Source organism: Mustelus asterias, chromosome 26 (assembly GCF_964213995.1).
Source record: "Mustelus asterias chromosome 26, sMusAst1.hap1.1, whole genome shotgun sequence".
In the NCBI taxonomy this organism is placed as follows: domain Eukaryota; kingdom Metazoa; phylum Chordata; class Chondrichthyes; order Carcharhiniformes; family Triakidae; genus Mustelus; species Mustelus asterias.
Window position 1 is genome coordinate 16599797 of NC_135826.1, and position 12550 is coordinate 16612346.

The window sequence follows — 12550 nt, forward strand, 5'->3', positions numbered from 1 at the left end:
CAAACCAGCCTCCCTTCCATTGGCTCTGTCTACACTTCCCGCTGCCTTGGCAAAGCAGCAGCATAATTAAGGATCTCATGCACCCTGGACATTTTCTCTTCCACCTTCTTCCTTCGGGAAAAAGATACAAAAGTCTGAGGTCATGTACCAATTGATTCAAGAACAGCTTCTTCCCTGCTGCTGTCAGACTTTTGAATGGACTTACCTTGCATTAAGTTGATCTTTCTCTACACCCTAGCTATGACTGTAACACTACATTCTGCACTCTCTCGTTTCCTTCTCTATGAACGGTATGTTTTGTCTGTATAGCACGCAAGAAACAATACTTTCACTGTATGTTAATACATGTGACAATAATAAATCAAATCAAAATTTGCAGGGTTATGAGGAAAAATCAGGGGAATAACACAGAGCCAACACAGACATCTTGGACTGAATGGCCTCCATCTTTGCTATAAGCATTCTATGATTCATTCAGCCAAAGTAGATTTGTTTAAATCTGTGCCCTAAACTTTGTCAGTGTTGTTGTGGAGTTCTGTTTGTGGACACAATAGATTTTTGTAACAAATCTAACAAGTTTTCATCTGGTAATCAGTGAATGGCTGTTACAACACTTTCCTCTTATTGTGCTTTGTACCTTTCCATATTTTCTTTTTATTTGTCCTTGGAATGTTTGTGTCACTGACAAGGTAGAATTTCTTGACCATCTCAATTGTCCTCAAGAAGCTGGTAGTGAATATATTTTGACTTATCTGTAGTGGTTCAGTTGCTGGGCCATTTCAAAGAGCAACTGCAGAGCAGCAAAGACAGCAGATCTCCTTTCCTGAAGGACATTCTTGAACAAGATGGGTTTTTATGACAATTTGGTAATTTCATGATTATTAGCAAGAGTAGCATTTTATTCCAGATTTATTAGTCAAACAAGTTTAAAATGTGATGAGAGTTGAACCCATTTCTCCACAGCATTAGTTCAGGCATTGGGATTGCTAGTCTGGTAATGTCTGACTAAATATAGTAAGAAGTCTTACAACACCAGGTTAAAGTCCAACAGGTTTATTTGGTAGCATGAGCTTTCAGAGCGCTGCTCCTTCATCAGGCGAGTCACCTGATGAAGGAGCAGCGCTCCGTAAGCTCATGCTACCAAATAAACCTGTTGGACTTTAACCTATTCTTGAGAGACTTCTTACTGTGCCCTCCCCAGTCCAACGCCGGCATCTCCACATCATGACTAAATATAGTATATTTATTAGTGTCACAAGTAGGCTTACATTAACACTGCAATGTTCGGGTGTTAATGCAATTAACACTGGAGGCCTGGTCATTGAGTGTTTTTAAGACAGAGATAGATAGGTTCTTGATTAATAAGAGGATCAGGGTTCATGGGGAAAAGGCAGGAGAATGGGGATGAGAAAAATATCAGCCATGATTGAATGGAGGAGCAAACTGATGGGCCTAATTCTGCTCCTATGTCTTATGGTCTAATGGCAATGAAGTTACTGTGAAGGTAATTTGCTACTCTGCTGCCTCAGTGATTGTTTCTACCTATTTGTGAGATGCATTCTGCCTGAATTCATACCAATGCTATTGCGATTGGGGCAGGCAATAGAAGCTTAAAATATTAATTTTGGTTGCACTGGTGAATTCGGTGATGGCATTTAAATTGAGTTTAGAAGGATGAGGGGTGATCTTATAGAGACATATAAGATAATGAAGGGACTGGATAGAGTAGAGGTGGAGAGATTCTTTCCACTTAGAAGGGAAACCAGAACTAGAGGGCACAGCCTCAAAATAAGGGGGGGCCGGTTCAGAACAGAGTTGAGGGGGAACTTCTTCTCTCAGAGGGTAGTGAATCTCTGGAATTCTCTGCCCATTGAAGTGGTGGAGGCTTCCTCGTTGAATATGTTTAAATCACGGGTAGATAGTTTTCTGATCGATAAGGGAATTAGGGGATATGGGGAGCAGGCGGGTAAGTGGAACTGATTCGCTTCAGATCAGCCATGATCTTGTTGAATGGCGGGGCAGGCTCGAAGGGCCAGATGGCCTACTCCTGCTCCTATTTCTTATGTTCTTATGGTCACAATGTGTTATGCAAACTACTAATGTAGCTCTGGCAATAGATACTGTGCGCCATTTCAGATAGTACCTTGTGTGTTAACTGGTGGCAGCCAGTTGTAATAAATTGTAATAAAATAAATCCATATTTCTGGGTCCAAACCTTTCAATACTCCCAGGTCCTGAGCCAGTGTCAGAGCCTTGGCCTCTTGCCTAACAGCACAGTAAGTCGATCCAGTGAGTAGCTGAGTCACATTGTCCAGATTTGGTCTCCACTCTGTGCTGAGGCATATTAGCTCAGCCAACTGAAGCTCCACAATTGATAATTAGAGAGAAGGAAAATCTGAAAAGTTGCTGCTCTAAATTATCATAGGCCATGAGATAGAAAAAGGCAAATGGAAAAGAAGAGGAGACAACACTCAAGGTAATAAACTCAACAATTAAAATAATATTCATCTACCTTGTGAAGCGGACATTGCAGATGTTACACTCGTATGGTTTTTCTCCTGTGTGAGTCCTGATGTGACGTGGCAGCTTTCCTGCTCCCTGAATCACCTTCTCACAAATTGGACACTTCTGGAATGCCTTTGCTCTCACTTTTTTCTCGCTCTTTTTGGACCAGGAAGAGTAGCCTTCACCCTCGAAGGAAGGGTTGAAAAAATTCAAGTATGAATCAAAGTCATTCTCTTCTTTCACTAAATTCTTGTCATATGACTCATCGACTGAGTTTATAATCTGCTCGAGGAAGGCTCTGGATGAAATGGGCTCCTCATCTTCCTTGTTTAACTCCTGTTTTATCTCTTCAGTTGGGGTATAATTTGGATGCATAGCCAGCTCTTGGTGTTCTAGAAGCCCTTCTTCCTCATGGAGATGGAAGTCAGGATAATCTCCATTCTGTGAGGGGGAAAATGAAGGGCCAGTGACATCCTCCCTCTTGAGCCACAGCATGGGTTTGTCCATGGTTTGAGTTGGCTGGTCATTTGGTGCCATTTCTGGATAGACCCCTCGCACTTTTTGTGCCAGCTCTTCATTAACTCCATTTTTAAAGTGCGCTCTTGGAAGGTCTTTCAGTTCAAGGGCTGGCCATTGGCTGTCGACATGGCCATTGGCCGGACTGCTTTGGAAGAACTCTAGATATTCTTTTGCTTTAAGGAGGTTTCTCTGATCAATTTGATCTACATAATCTGCTATCTCCTTGCTGGCCAGGGCATTTGATACAAGGAGATCATGGCAAACGTTGCTCACACACTGGATCTCCAACAGCCTTGCCGCATTTAAAATTTCATTTACATTTGAAGTGCTTATAGTCAGCGTTGCTGTGTATGCAAATTCCAACAGTGCCGAGAGAGCTTCCGCTGTAACAAAGTCTATTTCGTAAACATTCTGTTGGTCCACAATGGCCCCCAATGTGAAGAGCTTTTTGAAATATTGACTGCAGGCTGCAAGGACAGATCGATGGGTCCGAAATTCCTGACCGTCCACTATGATGATAACATCACAGAGATAACCATAGTTCCTCTGCTCATTAAGACTACTGAGAATTTCACTGCTGTGATCTGGGAATGGGATACCTATAGGGCCATCTACTCCATTGGCCATTTTCATGGACAAAAGTCTGGAAGAGAAACAAAATAAAAAAAGATTTAGCAGCGTAATTGTGGTCACAATTCAATGATAAAAACGGCTGATAAAAAGAACACTTGTATATTAACTTTCACAATTTCAGGAAGTCCTAAGTGCTTAACAGTCAATGAAATATTTTGAAGTGTAATCTCCCTGCTCTTCTTTGAGTAGTGGCGTGGGACTTGTACATCCACCAGAAAGGGCAGGCTTTGATTTAACCAGCCATTAAAAAGACAGCACCCCTCAGAACTGTACTGGTGCACCAGCCTAGATTACAAACTCACAACCTTTAGAATCAGAAGTTGGATTACTACCATCTGAGTCACAGCTGAACCTGTAAATGTTCTAATAGGTTGCAGCATGGCACACTAAGAGAGGCCCAATTTTGCTGAAATTATAGAAGTGTAGAATAGGTGATGTATTGCAACTACAGAATATGGGAGTTCTTGGACACAGGTGTGATCCAAGCTTGAGGAGCTTTGGCTCAGAGTCATTGAACTGGATGCTGAGCTGCAGACGTTGAGATATCACGAGAGGGGAAAGTTACCTGGACAATTTTTACCAGGAGGGAGTCACACCCCTTAGGATCGGGTCTTCTGATTTTGTCAGTGATCAGGGACAACAGGTTCTGACCATGAGTGAGACAGGTATAGTGACCCAGAAAATAGAAGTGGAGGAGCCTCAGCCTTTGCAGTTGTCTGACAGGTTAGAGGTGCTTGCAACCTGTATGGAAGGAAGCGGGTGTTACAGAGTGGATGAGTGAACTGACATTGGTGCCATGATACAGGAAGCCATTCATACTGTGGAGGGAATAAATAAGACTGTCGTGGTAGTAGGGGAATAGATACCATTCTCTGCAGCTGTGAGCGAGAGTCCAGATGCTGCCTGAAAGCTACTTCAGACATCTACTCTGGGCTGGAGAGAAACTTGTAGTGGGAGGGGGGGGGGGGGGGGGGGATCCAGTGTCCACATAAATAATAATGACATAGGTAGAACTAGGAAAGAGGTTCTGCTGAGGGAGTATGAGCTGCTTGGGTTTAAATTAAAAAACAGACCCTCAAAAAGGCAATCATCTCAGGAGTATTACCTGAGCCACAAGCACATTGGTGTGGGGTAAATAAGATTAGGAAGTTGAAAGCATAGCTCAAAAGTTGGTGGAGGAGAAATTGGCTTCAATTCATGGGGAACTGGGACCAGTGCTGGGGTAAGTGGGAGTTGTACAATTGGGATGGTCTTCATCTGAATCGTGCTGGGACCAGTGTTTTGGCAAGTCATATAACTAGGGTTGTAGAGAGGACTTTAAACTAAATAGCGGGGCAGGGAACAAATGTGGGAAGATGGAATCAATTAAAGAGAAAAGACAAAGCAAGGGAGCAAGATAGCAATAGGAGAAGTGATAAATCAGAGTGTCGCAGGAAGGGTCAGAGCATACAAACTTAAAAGTGCGTCAACAGATAAGGCCAGAGATTGCAACGATGGTAAAAATACAAAATTAAAACCTTTGTATATAACATTCATAAAAAAAAAACCAGATGAATGTGACACTCAAATAAAAATAAATACGTATGAAACAATAGAGATTTCAGAAACATGGATGACAAAGGCTCGGAGCTGAATAGACAAGTTGCATGACATTTTGGAAGGACAGGAAGTGAGGAAAAGGTCTAGCTGTGTTCATTAAGGGTGACATTATTGCAAGAGAGAGATTACCTTGGATCTAAAGATTTGGGTAGAGACTTGAAATAGTAAAGGTATGAAGTCACTTGTGGGGAGTAGTTTATAGGCCTCCTACATTGTAGGACAGAGTGTACAGGAAGAAATGATGGGAGCTTTCGAGAAATGTATAGCAATAATCATGGGTGATTTTAATCTACATATAGATTAGGAGAGTCAGATCAGCAATGGTAGCCTGGGGTCTTAAAAAAATGTAGCTGCTGAGTTGGTGGATGCATTGGTATTAATTTTCCAAAATTTCCAGAGATTCTGGAAAGATCACATCAGATTGGAACATAGCTGATGTAATTCCTCTGTTCATGATAGGAGCAAGACAGAAAGCAGGAAATACAGGCCTTTGGCTTAACATCTGTCATCAGGAAAATGCTGGAATCTATTAAGCAGGTTATAGTGGGACACTTGGAAAATCTCAATGCAATCAGGCAGAATCAACATGATTTTGTTAAAGGGAAATCATGTTTGACTAATTTATTAGAGTTCTTTGATGAAGTGAAAGCAATATGAAAAAAGGAAATCTGTGTACTTAAGATTTCCAGAAGGCATTTGACAATGTGCCACATCAAAGGTTATTACTTAAATTAACAGCTCATGGTGTAGGTGGTTACATGCCAGCATGGGTTGAGGATTGGTGAGCTAATATGAAACAGAGCAGGCATAAACTGGTCATTTTTGGGTTGGCAAAATGTAACAAGGAGTGCCACAGGGATCAGTGCTGTGGTCTCAATTATTTGCAATCTATATTAACAACTTGGATGACGGGACCAAATGTATGGTAGCTAAATTTGCCAATGACATAAAGATAGGCAGGATAGAAGCAAGGATAGGTAGGATATAATTTGTAAAATGGACATAAGGAGTCTGCAAAGGGATATGGATAGGTTAAGTGAGTGGATAAAAATTTGGCAGATGGAGTACAACATGGAAAAATATTAACTTGTCCACTTAAAGTTTGGAAGGAACAATAAAAAAGCAGCTTATTAGTTAAATGGGGAGAGATCGTAGAACTCTGGAATAGAGGGATCTGGATGCCCTGGTGCATGAATCACAAAAAGTTAGTATGCAGGTACAGCAAGCGATAAGAAAGGTAAATGAAATGTTGTTGTTTATTGCAAGGGGCATGAAATATAAAAGTAGGAATATTTTCTTACAATTGGAGAGGGTATTGGTTTTGGTGTTCTGGTCCCCGTATTTAAGGAAGGATATAACTAATTGAAGCAGTTCAGAGGAAGTTCACTCAACTGATTCCGAGGATCAGGTGGTCATCTTATAAGGAAAGGTTGGGCCTATCTCCGTTGCAGTTTAGGAGTGATCCTATGGAAACATATGATCCTGAGGGGCTTTGACAGGATGGATGCTGAAAGGATGTTTCCCCTTTTAGGAGAGACTAGAACTAGGAGATGGAATTTAAAAAATAGGTCTCACAAATAGGATGGAGGAGGAGGAGAATATTTTCTCTCAGAAGGTGGTCAGTCAGTGGGACTCTCTTTTCCCAGAGAGCGATGGAAGCAGAATCATTGAATACCTTTATGGCTGAATGAGATGAATCCCTTGTTTGAGTTCTGTGATATCCATGTGAACATATCTAAAGAAATTTCTCACCATTAAAAAGAGATCACTTCACAGGATTGTGTACGTTATGAGAACAGCCTGATTTAGAAAAGCTAGCCCTGCAAATACATTTCACATAGACACAGCTCCATTTAATCCTTCCAAACCAGTCTGTTTGAAATAACCTTGGACAGGCTTGCAACTGCCATCTTAATACTGGGAAGTGACTGGTTTCAGAATAACTCCCTTTCACAGAGAAGCTATCAGCACCAAGGTAACACATGCCCCAAAACAAATGAACACACAACTCAAGGAAGAAAGTTGTTTAGGAATTAAAAACGTCATCTTTGACCTCTCATTTGTTCAAGTGTCTTTTGCATGGAACGGAAACAACTCATTTGTTTTCTTCTCAATAGGCCTCAAAGGTGTCTTTTAAATTAATAATACATCAGCTACAAAGGGTTAGACTGTGATGGTTTAAGTTCTATGTTGACAAAAATATCTTTTCACTGCAGAAAAACCAGTGTTGCAGTCAGTTGATTCATCTCCATGCTGTTGATTCTGCTTTAAATCTCTTACTGTAGTCTTCTACTAAATCAAACCTTTGGAAGTGCTGTCCATTGCTGCTACTCAAGCTATATCATGAAGCGCCAACATCTCAATGAGTTCTGCTCTCAAAAAGAATCAATATTCACATATGAAGTGATTTTTTGGAAAATGATTGCAAACTCTGTTCCTTGAGCAAGTGGCACCAATTATTTTGTAACAAGTGATTGTCAGAGAGATCGATTTAAATACAAAACTAGTAAATGACATGTGGCACTACTATGGTAAACTAATGAATACTAGTTGCTTTTGAATACAAGGTAGTGTCAGTATTGTATTGGGGGAAGATATTCAGAAACCTGCTCCACAGAGCCACCAACTGATCAGACCATACAACGGCATCATGACAATGGACAGAGCAACATTGAATGGGAAACGTTGACACACCAAGTCATTTACAATGGTAAAATGATAGAATGTTAGACTGCAGAAAGGGGGCTATTCAGCTCATTGTCCCTTTGTTGGTTATTTGGTAGAGGTATCCAACTAGTCTCACTGCACACACCTCACCCTCCTGTAAATTATTTCCCTTCAAGTGCCTATTTAATCCCCTTTTGAACATTACTATTGAATTTTCTTCCATAGCCTTTCAGGTCGTGCATTACAGATCACAACTTGCTGTGTGAAATAATGTTCTGTCATGTCACCTCAGTTTCTTTTGCCCATCACCTTAAATCTGTGTCCCCTGGTTACTAATCTGTCACTGGAATTGTTTTTCCTTATTTGTTGCATCAAACTTCTACCAGATCTTCTCAATCCCTCGACTTGAAGGAGAACTACCCCAGATTCTCTGGTCTCTCTACATCACTGTACTCCCTCATTCTAATGAATCTCTTCTGCGCCCTCTCCAATTCTTCCTACCACATGCCTGCCCATTTTATCAGGCTCAGGTTCCTTCAAATATGCCCAAAAAATAGTTACAAGAGGCAAGCTTTATGGACAGGAAGTGCAAACCCTCAACAACCTTTTTAAAAAAAATTTAAATGTCAGCTGTTACTTCTGATCATACCAAAACATCTCAAGGTGCTTCATAGCAGAGAAACATTAACCCCAAGCCAAAGTATATCAAGTGCTTGATCAAAATGGTCGGGTTAAGAGATAGGTGAAGGCAAAAAGAGGTTTAGAAAGAGAATTCCAGAGTTTAGGGCCTAGATAGAATACAGGAATACAGGAACAGGAGTAGGCCATTCAGCCCATCGAGCTTGCTCATAGCTGATTGGACATGTCTATGCCTTTCACACCCACTAACCCTGAATCATAACCCTATCAGTCTCTACTTTAAACACAGTGTCTGAGCTTCCATAACCCTCTGGGTAGAGAATCCCAAAGATTCACAACCCTCTGAGTAAAGACATTTCTCCTCTTAAGAGACATTATCCTTATTTTGAAATTGTGCCCCCTAGTTCTAGACTCTCCAACCAAAGGAAACAACTTACAGGAATATACAGGGTAGATGTGGGTAAGTATTTTGTAGGTTTCAATGAGATCACTTCTCATTCTTCAAAACTTTGTACAATTGAAGACAGACCTCACTACTCCTGTACTCAAATCCTCTTGTGATATAGCCTAACATTCCATTAGCCTTCCTAATAGTTGCTGCACCTGAAAGTCAATGACTTATGGACAAGGACACTCAGGACTAAAGGCATAACCGCCAATGATAGGGTGAAAGAAGTGAAGGATGCACAAGAGGTCAGAATTGGGGCAACAGGGGCCTTGGAGGGTTCTGAGGCTGATAATAATAGTGATAGGGGAGACCAAAGCCATGAAGGGATTTTAACACGAGAATGAGACTTGCATTGTTGGTCTTCTTTGACTGAAGCATGCTGCAAAGATATGACAGGAGAAAGCTCAATTTTGGTAGTCAGGTGGCTTACTCCTAAATTTTAAGAAATTTTGTATCTAGTGATGGACTATTATATTTAGCATTATATTACATTTGGCACAGCATTAAGACATTTGATAGTTAGATATCACTAATTGCCCTCTCTGATGTAACCTTGTTGTTTGATTCCAAATCCAGTCAGAGGTTGATCTTTCAGACTGCACAACCATAGAAGCCCCACAGGGAAGAAGACGGCCATTTGGCCCATTGAATCTGCACCCACTCTCCAAAAGTGAGTATGAGTGCGTGTGAGTGTGAATGCGAGTGAAGGGAGGGGGGGGGGGTAGGAAATCTTAAAAAGTCCAAATCATTGGTCATGTCAGCATTCACCTATTCCTGGTTAGACTGGCACCCGACAAAGTAAAAATAGGGCCAAGATTCTGATTAGGCATCGAGTAAGACCCTCACCTGCCTCCACTGACAGCCTTACTTGCTGTTCAAAAGGTACCCATTACAATGGAATATTAGAGAAAAGTCAACGAGTGGCACACTGTTGCCATTTTAAAACCCCCACATGCCCAGCGCTCATTAGGGGGTTAAAATCAGGGCTTAAATATTTTGATATGGATATCCTTAAATAGCATTTCTGACACTGACCAACTCATACATCAACTCAAGTTTAACCAATAATTTGAGAATATGATTACCAGATGCTGGTTGTGGATCTGCTGGGATTATAATTGCTCACAGTTGGAAATCAGGTTACTAATTAGCTGGAGCACTGGATCAAAGCAAGCCTTCAAAAAAATGACCAATCATAATGCAAGTTTCATTGCAATAAATTCAAAGACAAGACAAGTGAAGGGCCACACAGCCAAGTAGCTTTATAATAACAGGCGTCAAGATTAAATACATGATGTATGAGGTAATCTAACTAATTCATACTTTTGACAATGTACCGTTGCATTATAGCTGTGAAATATGATATAGATTTCACATTGCACAATAAACTGTGGATGTCAGAAGTAATGATTCAGAGTTAGACAATCCGACAAGATCACCCAACATTTCTTCAGTTGAGGAATTCTTGGAATCCCAACAGTACAAACTGGTTTAATTTAACTTTCAGTACAGAGCTTCTCATCATTTTTGATACACATTTTTCAGGTGAAATGTTAAATCTAAGCCACATTTCTCCTGTTCAGGTCGTCAAAACAATTGAGCATCTCAAAAGGAATGGACTGTGAAGAGCATTGGGAAGCTTTAACATAAATGCAAGGATTCCCTATTGATCAAGCATCAAGTTCTCCACATCTGCTATAATACAGGTCAAGTACAGAGTTAAGTTGTGGAAATATTTGCAGCTTTCATTCAATCAAGGCCTTTTCTGAAATTCCCTCCCAAAACATTTTCACCTGTGTCTTCCTCTCTCCTTTAAGACACTATTTACAATTGAACTCATTCATCATATTTGATCATGTCTTAAAAAGACTTACATCAAGGCAAAGAAGCTGATATTGTTTGATAATGATCCTGTGAAGTGTTTTAGGAAATTTATTATTTAAATGCAAGTTGTTATTGTTCCTTCAACATTATTTAACCTCAAGAGCAGCTCCTTTCCCCATTCATGAATTTTTCCATTTCCCCATTGGCCATGCCATGGTCTTTAGTTGATTGTGACAATTTTCCATTTGCCATATCCCTTTTGTGCAATGTTGATTTGAGGTACTGGGGACTGTGCTGACTAGGAGTGGAAAATTGAGTAAGTCACTTCACTAAACCTTTCATTGCTGCCACAGAATGGGTGCTTCTAACCTCTCTGTTTGCTATTCAATGTTGGAACTTAATGTGGTTGCCCTTGTGTGAAGATGGAGTTGAATTTAATTGAATTAACTGTTGCAGTCAGGTGAGTGAAGGTCTGTATTATTTCCTGACATTGTCCTAGACTCCTCTAGCAAAATTATGACATGATTGGGTGAATCACACCAATGAAATACATGGGTGTAGTTACTGCTGCAAAGAAACAGCGCAGCTAACTTGCACAAAGAAAGATTTCACAAGCATTAATAAATAAATGAACAGATTACATTTTTCAAAAATAACTTATGTTGGTTCAAAGATAAATATTGGCCAGGTCACTGATGAAGATTTATCTCCTTTTCCTTAAAATAGTGCCATGGGATCTTTTTGTTGACCAAAGAGCTTGATTTCATGTCTCAAAACACCACAGCTCTTGACAGCGCAGCACTCCCTCAGTTCTGCACTGGAGTATCAGCCTAGATATTGTGCTACAAAGTCTCTGGAATAGGAATTAAACCCATCAGAAGAAGCAAGATCCTCTGTGGATACATGACATTCAATGTTCAAAAGTGGAAAAGGAAGGAAGAAAGGTTTCATTTCAGAACTTGCTTCTCTTATAACTTTATCCTATTTTCCCCCAAAAATCTGAAGCTAAATTACATAATGCTTTACGATTACTAAATGAATCTACTGCTGCTCTTAATTCTTCTGTACAGCAGGCCCTGATAATGAACCCCTCTGTACAAACTGCAGATAGTCCACAGCATCACAGGATAGAGTAATGATATTTATAGCAGCAATTCTATGGAACTTAGAAGCCTAACATGTGCTTCAGCAGTGGGCTGAACTGCGGACAGGGGATGATTATGCTGTACGCAGAATGGGATATGTAGCTCGAGTTTGTGTTGTTTCAGTGGAACTAATGACAGAAATAGAAAAAAGGAGTAAAGAATCCCACATTTTTCTTTAAAGAAAAACCCACAGTTGAATCCTTCAGGGCAATGTGTAAAAGGAATCGTCAGCAACTTGCATGGACAAAAACAATCCAAGGCACTTCAGAGATGGAATTGGACAAAAAAATGGCCATCAAGCCAAAGGAGAAGATGGAAAGGGGTGACCAAATCCTTGGTTAGCGAAGCAAATTTTGAGGATCATAAAGAGACATGGTCAGGATTCAAGAGCAAATTCAGAACATTGGATCTCAATAGTTGAAGGCACAGCCATCACAGCAGGAATTCCCCCTACCCCCATTTATTTTGATCAAAAATAATTGAAATAACAGATATCTCCAGTATGGTATGTCTGATGCACAACATCCGCTAGATTAAGTGGTCTCCATATTCAGGTAACCAATCTCTGGCC

At 40.5% G+C, this 12550-nt stretch overlaps 1 protein-coding gene across 6 annotated transcripts in view; it reads right to left on the bottom strand.

Moving 5' to 3' along the window:
- The window catches only part of LOC144479482 (zinc finger and BTB domain-containing protein 7A-like), a 200367-nt gene that overhangs the window by 35253 nt on the left and 152564 nt on the right, over positions 1-12550 (bottom strand). For all 6 annotated transcript variants that reach the window (XM_078198200.1, XM_078198198.1, XM_078198202.1 and 3 more), the window contains one exon: positions 2513-3667. In XM_078198200.1, the coding sequence (XP_078054326.1) occupies positions 2513-3657 (1145 nt within the window). In that variant the 5' untranslated portion in view covers positions 3658-3667. The remainder of the gene's footprint in view (positions 1-2512; positions 3668-12550) is intronic.